At 37.3% G+C, this 15,514-nt stretch overlaps 1 protein-coding gene across 6 annotated transcripts in view; it reads left to right on the top strand.

Annotated features, from left to right (window-relative positions):
* KLHL2 (kelch like family member 2) overlaps positions 1–15,514 on the top strand; it is a 54,216-nt gene that overhangs the window by 20,202 nt on the left and 18,500 nt on the right. For 5 of the 6 annotated variants that reach the window (XR_005256726.1, XM_038135172.1, XM_038135173.1 and 2 more), the window contains one exon: positions 14,012–14,174. Coding sequence is in view for 5 of the 6 variants with exons in the window: in XM_038135172.1 (XP_037991100.1) it covers positions 14,012–14,174 (163 nt within the window). In the remaining variant the exon portion in view is untranslated. Of the gene's footprint in view, positions 1–2,461; positions 2,519–14,011; positions 14,175–15,514 lie in introns of all 6 variants that reach the window. The other variant, XM_038135176.1, reaches the window with a different exon arrangement.

The following is a 15,514-nucleotide window of genomic DNA, read 5'->3' as shown; positions in this document are numbered from 1 at the left end:
GATTTATTGCTAAAGTCTACATGCTTCTAAAGAAGAATGCAGTTAGGTCAGATAATACCAATCCTATTGAAGATAACAGCTAAACTGATTACTGATTTTGTTGTGTTTTTTTTTTTTTTCTTTCAAGTGATAATTTTTTGAAGTAAATGAGTGTAAGTTGTTTCTTTTACTGTTCCTAAAAAGCAATATTGCACTGATTTCCCTGTCAATAGCCATGGTAGATTCTTTCAAAAAATAAAAATAGCTTTGACTTTAATGTAAAGTTTGTTGATAGCATTTTTAGGGGTGAAATCTGTGAACTTGTTTCCTGTGACTTAAATTTAACTTGCCAGCAACTCTCAGCAAAATATCCCAGTGCAGCACATGTTCTTTTAGACAGACTGGTAGGCCAAATCTTCATTAAAACTGTACAGCTGTCTTTTAAGCTGTTCATGTAGTTTTATTTATAATACTAAATTCTGATTCCCAAATAATCTCCTATACAATTTTGGACAGATTTGGCTTCCTGCCTTTAATATATCATGAGTAAGGTGCTAATTATTGAGCCCTGAGGTGACAGGTTATAATCCTGCTTGTTTCTGAGATGTCGTGGGCTTTGGTTCCCTTATCTTCCATATCCTGGCTTTTTCCAGACTCAGATTAATCTTGAAAACATCATATTTCATTTTACCGTCACTTTTTGCTTTGCCTTCATGAAAACCTAAAATGTTCTGTCCATAAACTCACTTCTTTCTTTCTTAATATGTTTCAGGCAACTGCACAAGTTCTTGAAAGTATTTTCTTTTTCAAAAAATGTTTTATGTAATCGAGCTATTAGAGTGTCAAAAACTATTGATGGTTGGTGATCTTATTTCCCTGACACAGATATTATTATAGCTTTAGGAGAAGATGGAGTTCTTTATTGGTTCATCTTCTAGAGCCTTAAAAATAAACAAGCCTTTGGCCTTTCTGCTCATCTCCATTTTGGCTGCTGTGGCATAGATACTAAATTATGAAAGCTTTGGCAAAGTCTGAAGTTGTATTCAGTGTCATTCAGGTTAAAATGCTTGATGAAACTGGCTCATCCTAATGAGTTTATGATTAAAACAGGATTAACTGATGTTTTTTAAATTCTAATGTGTGTTGAAACTACATGGTAATCCAAACTTTCACTTTTATTCTTTTATGACAGTACAGTTCTAATAATATTAGAGGCTTGCTGACACTGCAGAGAGATACTTAAATCCAAGCTGACATGTGTTTCATTGCAAACCCTATTCATAGAAACATGTTTAGGTCTTATTGGGCAAGAACTTAATGCTGGACTAAACAGCCTTATAGTGTGCTCTTTGGTTGTGTGCTGAAAGACTACGACTGTGTTTTGCTATTGTATATATTTTATACTTAAGGCTTCAAGCAACCATCTGGTTACCTCCTTTTGACCTATTTTTGTATTTATGACAACAGCTTTGAGGATTTTAATAATATGAGGGCACAACAACTAATATGTGGCATAGCTGGAGGAGAGACAGTGGCACACTCCTTGAATTTGTATGCATTGTAAGACATGTCAGACAACAGTAAATTATCTCATTTTTTCCACTTAAATAATCCTAGTAGGCATTCTTCATTTGTTTATATGTGCCTGCTTGTCAGGAGAATGAGTGTAGGAGGGAAGGCAAAAGAGGAGCATGATCTCTTTACAGGCATATTTTATTACAAATATAAGCTTCATTAATTTGCACTTTAAGTGAATAAGCTTCACCTAAGAGCTGCTGACCAAAATACTAAGCAAACAGCTTTGCTGGAAAATTTAATATTTTGCTCTCTGACAATTTTTAAATGCATTTAAATGGTATTTTTCTCTATTTTTTCATAGCATATCTTTTTTTTTATTTTAGCGATTATATATGTGCAAAGTAGAATTGCCTGGTTTTTGGGGGCACATTATTATTCTGTGCACTGCAGAATCGCTACGGTTGCTATATTGTCACTCCCCTATGTTTGTTTTTAACTGAGGAACTGGGTTTTTGATGTGGCTGAAGATGCATTCCAAAGCCTCACACTTATCTGAGAGATGTTTGATGCTCTCTTAAAGGATTTCCGTTTCTGATCTGGCTTGCTTGCTGGTATGTGACAGGAGGAAATCACACTGTGTGCTCAGCGTGAGTAAAGCATCCAGGGTTGCTGAAACTGGTAGCCTGATAACAACTAGGTGGCTGCAGCTGTGTATCTCCAAGCTCCAGCCTGGCAGTGAGGCTGAGCATGCCTTTCACATGAGCATGCCTTTCATGCACAGTCACATGTGTACAGTGCACACTGCCAGCCCCACAGATCAATCCAGGCAGAAACACTCACCTGCTGTCTCGATTCTCTCTTGGGCTGGGCTGTCTTCCTAAAGAGTCTCTTGGACTTGTCTATTCAATATTTTTTGTATTGTTAAGACGAACTGAATAAATACAATTTATACTATTTCATTTAGGAATAAATTCTTTCCTGTGTTCTCCCTTGGATTATAGAGGACGGTGAAGTTCACGAGGTAAGTAGCAAAAAGAGTTTGCAGGGAAAGCAATTGCTGTGTCTGTACAGCTTAAGGCAGAGGGAAAAATGGTGGCAGGACCACCAGAACCAGGAGAAGCAGATGTTGCACTGATATGGCAAATACTCTCTCCTGAGGTATTCACGTTTTTATGTTCCTGCTTTTTTTTGTTTCCCTTCTGCAGATATCTTATGCTATTTCTCTCTGTCCTCCAAATGATGCTTTTTAATTTTTTTTTGGCTGTCTGAAGGGGGATCCAAGAATTTTTTCATGAAGAAAATTGAGTAGGCAGAAGAGTATGAGCCTTGTAAGAATGAAAAGATGAACCTGAATGGACATTTGAGCTGTTGTACACTGGCTTGTAGGTACCAAAGAGAAATACATAAAGAAGAAACAGAGCAGAGAATGAGCACCACAGAGAAAATTAATCTAAAATGTGGATCATAAGGTATGAGGAGTGAATTAAAATTGTCCCAAGACTGTAAAAGACTGTCTTGGACTATCAAGTGCCAGTGTGTGTAGGAGGCAGAGAGTCATACTTTTTCCAGAGAGAGACTGTTGTCTTGTGGACTGAATCACAGATTTCCCCTGTCTCAAAATCTCTGTACCTTCAGAAGATGTTTGGGTGTTCTGTTTTTTTGTGGTTTGGTGTTTTGGGTTTTTTTTTGTTTTGTTTTGGTTTTTTGTGGGAGTGAGAATGTGGGTTGAGGTTTATGAAACCACTTGTTTCTGCTTATTTGGAAGAGGCTTGTGGGCAAAGGTGGTGAAGAGGCTTGTAGCTTGGCTATGTCAGCATGGTCTAAGCAAGAGCCAAGGAATGAATCAGAAACTCTTGGAGGAGGTGATGGGGTGAGAGAGAAGTGGGGTTGAGGCAGGAGTGTGTTACAGAAGAGATACTGATCTGTAATCCTGCACTTCAGAAGCATGTGATTCTGATTACTGTGGGAGGTGAATGGGAAGTCACCGAGGGATTTAAACAGCATGTTTAATTTAAATGATAAAAAGAATAAAACACTTTTACTCAGCACTTCAGTTCTAAATATAACATCTATTCATTTCCTGCATATTGTTTCTTAAGTGAGTGATTTAGGAGAGCATGTGGGCTGTCAGAGCCATGCACGAGAAAGGTGCCAAAAACTAATTAAGGTAGAAAGTCCCAGTTACGCCAACAGACTGTGCAAGGTGCATCCTCTTACATATCAAGGAGATATGTAAGCTATATGTATATAGCTTAGAGAGAGGGTCAAAAGATGAAGTGCAAAAGCAAATGAATAAAAACATCCAATCACTAGAGCAAGTAGGATTTTATAGACATATTTGTAAAAATAATCCTTGCGTACCCACAGAAAAGAAACTTTTGAAGTAAGGCGGCTGAGACTATATGAAAATGTTATGTTCTGTAGCTGGCTATTCCTTGGAATTTCAGCTCATGTTTTAGTAAATCACCACAATGTCATTAGTCATCCTGAGCATTATAGAGACTATGAAGTGTTTGGTTTTTGTTAGTGGCAGGTGAGATAAGGGAAGTTCAAACTTCTCATATGTTTCAGAATTCTATTCATGAGTTGTGCATAGCTACTAAAAACCTCCTGTAATTCTTAGAGCGGTCCAGAAATAACCATATCAAAGGCTTTTGAAAGTCAAGTTATAGTCCCTCCTAAATTGTCACATGATGAGCAATAAATAGATCAAAAATCCCTAGGGAAGAAAGGAACAAATAGGAATGAAGAGTTGAGTTTTGCTTATCAAAGTGATTGTAATCTGTCACAGGCTACCAAAGGACCTATTTCCTTTAGTTTTGGAAAGCGGGTAGCAAAATATGTAGGTGATGAACTGGTTAAAATATTTTTTTCAAGATCAGACAAAAATAGAAAATCCCACTGCTTTCTAGCTAAGCTAGATGTCAGGCTATCATGATCACAGACCAAAATTAATGCTGGAAAGTGTAAAGTAATGCACGGAGAGAAAAAAATTGAATTACTCCTACATATTGCTATGTTTTACATTAACAGCTTTTCCTAGTATAGAATAACATACTGAAGTCACCTTAGAAAAACTTCTGCTATTGTAAAATAGTGTCTTTAAAATGGAGCATGAAAAATGGCACAGCAGTATCTGTATGTCATTGTAGAAATCTGCATTATCACCTGGAACACTGTTGGATGGTCTGAAATATGACAGGAATAGTGTGCTTTGAGCAAAGACTTATAGCCATTAAAGTCATGGAAAAGCCATTTGTGAGAGGAAGGGAATTCAGGCCTTTTCTAGGTTGACTGTGAATTGACTAAAATAGGACTCTACTTATTTTTCCAGTGTCTATTTGTTTCAAACAGTCTACATACACTTGTAAAGGTTAAAAGGGTGTGTTACCAATTTATGCTGAAAGATAAAAAGGTTTTTCAGAATACCAAAAGAGAAGTGCACAAAAACATATATGTACATCATGGAGTTATTAGTATGTTTAAGGTCAGTGGCTAAATAAATAGAACATTGCTGCAAAATGCATGAGTGCAGCTGCCTAGGATGCCCAAAGTGAGCAGTGCAGCTTTCTAGCTGTGCTGGTTGGTTTGAAAATAATTACCTGTGAACCCTGGAAATGATACCTGTGTTACCATTAGATAGACAGTGTTTCAAAGCATTAGCAAAGCAAAGATTAGATAGTGTTTCAAAGCAGGTATTTTCACCTCTTAAGGTTTACCTCCCTAGTTAAGTGAGACTATATGAGGTCCAGAGCTGGGTTGAGTTGACCTGTTATAATCTTCTCTATCCTAGGTTTCCTCTTCCCCTTTTCCTCAGAAGAGGGGAAGACAGGGGAAGGGATGGTACTGATAGAAGCAGAGCAGTGCTGTGAAGATTCATTTCAGTAAATACTGGGTTTAACCACATACTGGGAAAGGATGGAGGACATAACAGATTCTGTCTCAAACCAGATGCCAGAATTGCTTCCAGTGTGACCCAGAGTGGAGGAGATCCTTAGCTGGTTGTGGTAGAGCTAGACAAAACTGTTCTAACAAAGGCAGAAATGTTGCCATTTCCTTCTGTTGAAGGAAACTGAGATTTCTCTTTTTTCTCATGCAGCTGACTAGGGAGAAGTGTCGGTTTTTCTTTTTAGAAGGCCTGGATTTTACCTATTATGTAAACATTCTTCTGGAAAACTCATAAGTCCTAGACTAGCCTGGAAGATATTTTTAACTCTTTGTTTTATGGTCCAGCTGGGATTGGGATTCCATTGAGAGGAATTACAGCAACAAGCTCTAAGTGTGGTGTGGCCTAAAAGAGTTTACAGACTTGAATAGACTATTTGTCCAGAGAATTTGTGGCTGCCCCATCCCTGACAGCGTTTAAGGCTGGGTTGGATGGGACTCTGTGCAACTGGGTCTAATAGAAGGTGTCCCTGCCTATAGCAGGGGTGATCTTAAAAGGTCCCTTTCAACCCAGGCTATTCTATAATTTTTTAAAAAAAAGAAAAAAAAAGGAAAAAAGAGTGTATCAGATATGATGACCATTGGGTAGATCAGAAGCAATTAGTACTGACATCACAAGTTTTGTGATTCCAAAACCTGATGCTTTCATCTTGCCTTGCTAGGATGTGGTTGCCCTTTAGCTAAACATTAATAATGGAGGTGTATAAACTGCCTTCTCAGACCAAAAGTTTGTATGACTTTTCTGAGTCTTTAAAAGCATCCCACTGCTAGGCAGTGCTAGAGTTGCTTCTAGTCAAGTTGGATGTAAGCAGCTATTTTTGTCTCAGCTATGACTTTTACTGTAGGTATCCATGTCTCTGTTTCTTTGTATGACCATAAAGCTACCTGTGGCAAAACCTGAAAAGTAGCCCTTGCCAACTTAAAGTGCAGAGGTCATTTGCTCAAATGAAGGCGTGTGTGGTTGTCCACCTCCCTGTAAAATTCAAGGTGCTTATTATGAGTAAATTAAGTCACTTAACGAGACTCCACAGTTGACCTCTCTTGCAGGTAGGTTCAGGACATGCTGCAACATGCAAGATGGAAGCTTCATAAAGGCTTCCTTGAAAATGTTTCTGTTTTCTTGACATTGGTTGTGCTTTAGATCATGAAATGTATGTACGAAATATGCATCTGCAAAGAAAAATCAAATGGGAAGTTGTAGATGCTATTTACTTAGGAAATTTTGACTCTACATACCTGATTTTTTAAAGCACAACATCTAGATTAAAGCATTTATGAAATTTGTCACTAAGCCTAATGCTTTTTTTTCAAGGAAATCCTCTGTGACATTTCTAGAATATAATCATGGTCTGTTGTAGGAAACTGAATGATAAGTAAAAGATTATCTTAATAAACTACAAAAACATAATTATGGTAAAAGCTTGAAGTAATCAAATGTGTTTTGAGTCCACTGAAGGACCATTTACTGCATATTAGATGTTAATCTTGACATAATTTTTGTATTGAAGATAAGCACCATGCACAGAAATAATTTCTACTTCATGCTATTTATGTTGTCCTTAGTTCTTGGTTTTGGATTACTTTAAGACTGGGTAGTATATATCTTCTGTACCAGAGAATGAAATAATAGAGCAAGCAAATGTTCACAATCTGCTATCCCAGTTATGCTGCTGTTTGTTTCCTGCCCAGGTTTAGGATTCTGCAAATGGCCTTTCAAGCCCTCTCTTTTAAATTGCCAGAAAATGCTCAGTTATACTAGAACAAACCTTGTTTGTCACAAGTCAGTCTGTAATGTACAAAAAAAACCAGCAAACCAACAATTCCTTCCTTCCCCTCTCCCCACCTCATCAAAAGTTTTTTGACTACTTCAGGAAACAGCAAATGAACATTTTTATTTTTTGTCACCCCTTTACATCTTCAATTTTAGGCAATGCTTTGAAAACGTTTCTATCGTAGTGATCTTTGGTACACCCGAAGAGACTGTATGTGTCAGTGGGGTCTGGGCTGAGGGTGCTGTGGTGCTGCAGGCTGAGTTGCTGCACTTCAGTGCCATGGCAGAAGCTCCCTGAAAGCTTCGAGCACCAGCTGATGCAGCGATTCTTTATGTGGGTCAGCCTTTACAAGAAGAAAGCAGACCATGCAGTGTGAGTTATGTTATCCTGCCTACTTAATCTTTTCAGCTTCTTCTAATCCTTTTGCTGGGTAGCTATGTATATGATTTGACTGCGTAGCACTTCTGGTGCTGTAATTAAAGAACAAATTGTCCAGTTCCTGAATGACACAATATCAGAAGTAGCTTTGTTCAGTCTCGAGTTAGTCTTGTTTAAATTATGCTGTCCCTAAGAAAATATGATGGTGTTTTTATGCAGCTGTCTAATCTTCTAAACACTGAATTAATTACAGTATGATGAAGGATTCTGAGCTTTCATTTTAGATTACTTACTATACACATACTTAAATTCAGTGGCCAAACTTCAAATCAAGAACTTTGTTCCTATAAAATCAAAATGTCTACAATTTTTTTCACTGAAAGAAAAATCTAAAACTTCAACTAAAATTACTTTAGGTTCATGATGTTTTACTCCAAGTGAGAGAATGTTTCATTTCTATTGCCAGTATGTTTTAAGAGAAGAAAAGGATGAAAGGTGAAGCTTCTGACTGTTAACAAAAATAGCCATCAGACTAGGAAATCAATCTGTCTCTCTTGTGTGAAAGCTTATGCCAAAATGCACTTTCATGTGGTAGTTAAGGCACTGTTTTGGTAGTGAAGATGTAGGAGAACCCTGAAGCCAAGCAAGACTGCATGGTTCTCCCCATGGACTAGATGGATACCCCTCATTATAGTGTATTACTTAAATAAGTGACTCTTCTGTAATTTCATTTGCTTCATGAAACTTATTTCTGCACTTCAGCAACCACTAACTGCATCCCAAATCCCTCCCAAAACTTCCACAACTACCCCTTTCAAAAAAACCCCAAGAAAATAACAGAAAACCCACCTCTGTCCCTAATGTTTTTATTAATAATTAGTAGCTCATTCTAAGGTGCTGTCTCTTCAAAAGCTGCTTTTTGAGCAAATTACTTCCTATCAATTGCATGTCATTAACTGAAGTGAAATCTTAAGTGCAGATTATAATTCAAGTTAAAGAGAACATATGTAAAACTTACTTCTTCCTTATCCTCCATTTTAATCTGTCACACTGATTTTCAAGCTGGGAGCTGCTTAGTATTTTTTAGATCATATAAATAATTCAAAATACTACATTTTCATGATTATTCAATCATTTTCTACTGAAGTGATGCTCTACCAATTTGTATCTAGTACAAGGGGAATGTGAAGGAATGGGACTGTTTCGTGATCTGATTCCCTGTTGTGATATGATGAAACTGCCACCTGCACCTGATTTTTATTTGCATAGGGCTCATTAAGCTAAAGAAAAAATTAATACATCCATGTCTTTATTGTGCAATAGCCTTGAGGATGTTAAGATATCCAGAAGGCATACTTCATAGGCTACATGACATCATGTTCTAAACTTGCAGCTCATGCACATCTTTAATTCCACTGCAGCCTCTTATTTTTGTATTTTAGCACTGGAACACCATGCTTAACATGCACACATTGTTCATACAGAAATTCAAGCAGGGCTGAATTTTCCAAAATTGAAACTTCCACATTTTATCCCACAGATGCCTTAAAATATTTGTGTCTATTTTAGTGGTTTTGTATGCATACTCACAAATAGCATAATTTCAATGCTGTGCTGAATGATTTCCCTAGAATTTAGATTACACTTCAGTTACAAACCACAGTTTTAATTATCGCACAGATGCATGCAGATGAGAATAAAAAAAATAAGATCATTTGGGTTATATTTAACCACTATGTTAATTTCTTTCTTCCCCATGCTATGATAATGTAAACAGCAAATGAAGGAGCTTAGTTTGCTAAAATGGTTATTTAAAACTTAAAAATAAATGTTAAACCTTAATCTCTTTCCTCAAGATTTCTTTATTACAGGCATTAACATAAGTGCTGTTCTCTGAAATTTTTTTCATTTTAATATTGTAACTGAAAATACCCAATCTCTGTGATTAGCGAGGAGGTAACTTGCTCTTCTGTGAGCTTCTGTGTTGTACTGTAGTGTGTTTGGATTCTCATGCATCTGCTTTCCTTGGTTAGTATCTTTCCTAACGTCTCAGTTCTGTTTTCTTTCCTCTCCATGCAATAAAGTATGGATTTTTTCCATTTTAGACAGCACATTATTCAATTCTCTTGATTTTTGTTGGCTTATTTGCTTGAAAAGTGCTTCAGTCTTCTGAGAAATTTTGTGTTTGTTTATGTGGTGGGATCTTGTTTTCAAAACCTGCAATGTGATCTGTCACTATTTTCCTATTGACATTATACTGATCTTAATGTGGTTTTGGTGGGTATCAATTTGAATTTGAGCAAATATTCCTGCCAGAAATTTTAAGATGATTACAAGAAATTTGAAAGCAGTAGAGAAGAAAATACTGTCTTAAGCATCTTCATATGTCAGGTATCACAATATGGTCTGTCTAGGAGAACCCCGTGGTACAGAAAGGAATGCAAAGAGGACAGCTTGGATGGATATAAAATTACTGGATCAAATTGATGTAAATTAACAGACAGAAAGCTTTAATCAGTTTAAATTTTACTTTTTATTGAGCTTTTAAAAAGCATTTTGCAAGGCCTGTTCCCTGAATTTTTAATATCTCCCAGGAATGGAGATTCTGTAGCTGGTTGGGACAACCTATTCTGTGGCTTAACCAGCCTCACTTAAAAAATACCCAACAAAACAACACAAAACAGAAAAAGCAACCTAACTTTTTTTTTTCCAGTCAGATTTTCCTGTGTTCATACTTTCCTTGTCCTATGGCTATGCATCTTCAAGAACAGTCTGTCTCACTCTTCTCTACCCTCACATTAAGGAGCTGTTGACTGTAATAAGGTCTCCCTTTTTTTCTTTTACGGCTGCACAAACTCAGTTTTCTTAGCTTTTCCTTGTAATATCACATGCTCCAGCCCTCTGATCATCCTGGTGTCTCCTTCCACTGGACTTGTTCCCCCATTCTCAACTAGCAGGGCAGCCACTGAAACCTTGTGTGTCCAAGAAGTGGTACCAATCAAGGGGCTGTGCCTGTCAGGTCATCTAGCAGCCCTCAGGTGGGATAAACACCCTTGTCTGGTAAGGAGGCACTCCAGGGCAGCTGCTCTGACCAGCTTCTTCTGGATAGTCCTTGAAGGGCATTTAATGATTGCCATGAAATTTACTGTTTTGAAGATACTTGGTACTACACAGTGTTATGTTTTGATTTAGTAGAGACATACTGCAATATGCTGAAGTCACAACACAAGCATGACACAGCACTTGAATATACATTTGGATCACTATACAAAAGTAATTCCCATTACTGATCTACGTATGCCCACTGTCAGGATGGTGGGCTTCTCTAGTTCACTAGGAAGGAATATGTGGGCTCAAGGCTACGGCTCTCTTGAGAGCTCTTTATTTGCTTTTTTGGTTTTACACTTTTTATGAGACTGAGCTGTGTCACATACATACTTCTCCCCCTGCTGGCCTGGCTTTGCTGGGGGAGACCTTACATGCTAGTAATTATTTTAGAAAAGGCTGTTTGCATAACCTGATGACTTACTGGTACAGCCATATACCTAAAGGAAAAGTCACCCTCCAGTCCCTTTTATGTGGAGATAATTTGACTTTATGCCACTAGATGCTCATTCTTGTATTTCTTCCTCAAGTTCATCACCCTTGCCCATCTCCTCTGAGACCTTCTTTCCTTGTAGAGGTTTGCTCATCACTCAGGCAGGTTGTATCTCTTTGGGACTGTTGTGAATGTGTTCCTGCTGAGCTGGTGGGCCTGTGAGCACCTGGACAGGTGCCTGCCTGTTCCAGCTGCTCCTCACTTCCAGGCTCAACACAGGTTTCGGTCACGTGAAGTGAATGTGTCCAGCTGCACAAAGATGATCAGAGTCATAATGCTGGGAGAAAAAGGAGGGAGAAAAGCTGCAGGCATCTTTAGTACCCTCAGCCCCTGACATACTCCTGGCAGGTCCCTGAAGGGCCACAAGACAGGGCAGCAGCCTTATTTACCGGTTGATGATTTAATTGAGTTGTGAAGGGCTTGAATTTACTCCAGTTAAAACATGGACCCAAGTTCCGGGCCTTAAGTAGATCCCTCCTGACTACGCAGGTGACATTGCAGGTGGATTTTAAAACAAATACTTGCACCTGGTCCCAGTCCTTTTATTCTCAGTGGGGTTGGAAAGATGTATTTGGCGTGATGGGTGCACAGAGCTTTGGGAATAGGCGTGTCACTGCAGGAGGGAGAACCAAAAGGAAATAATCAGGGAAGAGTCTTCATAGGCTCGTAAGGGTTAAATCATTTGCTCTAGGAAATACAGCAGTCATTCTGAGATTCATCACCACAATTTTGACACAAAGAATGAGAATACCTAATTTCTTATTTGCCATCTGCAGTAATAATCTGTTCAGTTTTCTTTGATTATAAAAAAAAAAAAGCCACGTTGACAATACATTTTCATAGAACATATTTTCACAAAATCAGAGATTTTTTCCCACCTCTGCATTTCTTGCAGTACAAAGCTGTATGCGCATTACAGTATTTTTGATCTTTAAAGGAAAGTTATGATACCCTCTACTGGCTATTTTCGGAAGAGATCTGAGCTATAACTGACCAGTTTAGAGTCAGCAGCAGTTAAACTTAATCTGTACTGCAGTTTTAATGTTGTTTTTTTCTTTTCTTTTTTTCTGATGCATTTTTGAGGAGTTTGGGTTGTTTTGGTATTTTTCCCTCTTTAGTTCTGTCCCTGGCTTCAGCAGAGTAAATCTGACTGTGATGGAACTGTATTTTTGAATGCAGGTTGTTATGGCTTTCAGACCAACACTTCTATAGGTACAAATGAAAATAGCTAAATGTTATCACAGCTCTTGTTGCCTAGTAACCAAAGCCCAATGTGTAATTCAACGAGATAAATTTGATGCACTTTGCTTCTCTTTTCCTTTTTAGCAGCAGAATATAAAATATGTTTAGACTTGAATGTTTTGTTTTCTGATAACTAAAATGTATTGAAATCTCTAACTTTGCAAGCTCAGTTACACTGATCTCAGAACTGATGTAAATTTCTCATAATGAAGAGTAATCTGGTTCTTGCAACATTCCTGTACTGTTCGTATAAGTATGCCAGGGTAACTGTGAATACAAATATTAAATTATTTTCTCCATACCATTCTTAAATTTCACATTTCCATTTTGTGTTCTGATTTGATGATGGTTTTACAAATTTTTCTACTGGATCCATTTATGCAGTCAAAGATTGCTCTCAGAATTATTTGCTCAACTATACTGATAATGTGCCTAAAATTATCTAGGACTGTCCTTGAATTAGTTTACAGATTTGTGATCAGGTGTGAAATGTTTGCTTTATTGGGGCAAGCTGTGTAAATAAATACTTGTAGTAGATTTCTGGCATTGATTTTTGCTATGTAAGTTAATGGTTATATCTTATAATAGAATTAACTATCAAATGAATGTATCTACTCACTGTTATAACTAATCGTACTGTGTTCTGGTAATATAAATTGTATTAGTGATATTGTCTTAACATTTACATAAACATGCTAAAATAAAACTATTTTACTGTACACTTTCAACCTTGTAATTAATAACCTTTAAGCTTACTAAAGTTGTTTGTAATTGTGTGTCACTGACTTTTATGCTTCTTACATCTTTTCCACTTACTTTGTTGGACTTACTAAATATTTTCAAGAATTATCTAAGATTTAAACTAATTTTTAAGTATTTTGCTTAGCAATAGTCCACGTGTCTGAGTACAATCACATTTGTGTCTTTTCTTCATTTCTCTTTCATTAACAGTTGATATTCAAACCCAACTCTTGTTAAATGTATGATCCTTTATTTTTCCTGTCTATATTGATTGCCAGACAATCTTGAATTATTATGCTTCCAAGATGGTCACAGATTTCAGTGGAAGTCTGAATTCTGTCCTTACTGGAATCTCTTGCATAAATATGCTTATTTTTGATGGTAAAAAAAAATGGTACAGTGTCCAGTGCTTGCATGCAAATAAGATTTACATATTCTATCATGGTCTAGAAAACTTCCTTTAAAAATATCCTACACTAAAGGCTTGGAAATCAGTAATGTAATGTAATGTAATTATGAAATGCTGGGAAATGCAAGAAGGGAATTTGTGAATGAATATTAGGAAGACTTTAAATACAGTTTGAGTTACAGTTTGTGGAACGTGTTCCCCAGTGAACACAATGGTAGAGATGTTGCTTGTTATTCTAAATGGTACCTGTAGGGAGAAGTAAAATCATGCTCATGCTGGGTTTTAGTTGCCTCAGTTGCAGAATACTGAAATCTTCCTCTTTGTTTTGGTCTTGGTTTTTTAATAGTTTATTTTCTTAATACTGACAATTCTCTTGTATAACATCACAATTGAATTAGGACATGAACCAGCTCTTGCTTCTCCTTTCAGGTACTGCTCCCAGCAGCTGGTCTCTTGCAACTGCAGGATGTGAAGAGGACTTGCTGTGAATTTTTGGAATCTCAGCTTCATCCTATCAACTGCCTGGGGATTCGTGCTTTTGCTGACATGCATGCATGCACAGATCTCTTGAGCAAGGCCAACACATATGCAGGCAAGTTATCATTGTTGGAGCACACATTGATATGTGTCAGTGTGGGTGGGTTCCAGAGGAACCTGAGTTTTATCCAGGGTATTGCAGACATGTATCTCCTGATGAAAACTGCATTTGATCTGAATGCCTTCAAGAGAAATAAAATGTGCTGGCAGGCCCTGCCTGCTAAATAGGGCAGCATCTTCACAGACTATTCTGACTCTGCAGGGTCCAAGCCATTTCTAATCCACAAAGAAGCTAGCTTCCTGTTTAAAATCTTGCACTGTCACTTAAGGGAGGAAATCAGGAAAGAAGAATTAAAATTCTGACAAGTACCATAAGTCAAAGTATGTAGGAATTACATGGGGGAAGAAATAAGAAAAAGACATTGGGAAGAGGGGATGCCCCTGCACACCACTAGTGAAGAAGCAAGAAATTTAATGTTGGATATTATGTAATCAGCTCATCTTCTGAAAATCCTACTCATCTAGCCAAAGCTCTGAAATTTCTTACTATAAAGGGTACCTATAGTCTCATCCACTCGAATCTTGTATTTCATCTTTCTCTCCAGCTCTCCTATTTTCATGCTTGGTACTAACCTTATCTTTTCTCTGTAACCAAACCACCTTCCATTTCCGTCAAATTCCCCCCAAAAGCTTCCCTTATTGTCATCATATTCTTGGAGTGCTGCTGGTCTGTATGACAAGCTGCCAGCTGAACTCCTACTGTGTATTTGCTGTGTCTGTGGGGTGGATTTTAAAACAATGCACAGTCTGTTCTTACTCTTAAGAAACAATATGCTGTGTATAGTCAGAATGCATAGTCAGGTCCACTCTTTGCTCTGCCTTCCTCCTCCTAGCACTGTCAGGCTTAGATCAAGAGCAATAAAAAAAAAGAGAATTAAAAATTAAATGTCCTGATAAGGCTGTAGAAAAAAATACGTATGACTGCATTGCTTTTCGTAGCTTTCCTTAAATGTACAGTGACCAATTAGCATCATTAACAATTAGTACAGAGTTAAAATTGAATATTTTCCTGAAATAGAGCACAAAGTGCTTCAACTCAGGTCCAAATAATAGGCTTTTTATTGCCTTGAATAAATTTAGACCTCAGAAAGGCAAGGAATTTGATGAATGCTTTCAGTTGTCTTCATTCCTAGAAATGCTGATTTGTGGTATAGATTTTTTTTTAACTCACAGGAGATTATAGTATTTCTATCAAGAATGATTGATATATCAATTTAAAAAAATCAAAAGCTTTTCAGATTGTTTTTGAAAGTACTAGCTTTTGTAATGCCTACCTTACTCACAAAGTTGTGATGTGCACATGACTGAATGACTTTGTGATATTTCTATTTAGAC

This window comes from Motacilla alba, chromosome 4, assembly GCF_015832195.1.
Source record: "Motacilla alba alba isolate MOTALB_02 chromosome 4, Motacilla_alba_V1.0_pri, whole genome shotgun sequence".
Classification (NCBI taxonomy): domain Eukaryota; kingdom Metazoa; phylum Chordata; class Aves; order Passeriformes; family Motacillidae; genus Motacilla; species Motacilla alba.
This window is presented reverse-complemented; position numbering and strand designations above follow the sequence as displayed.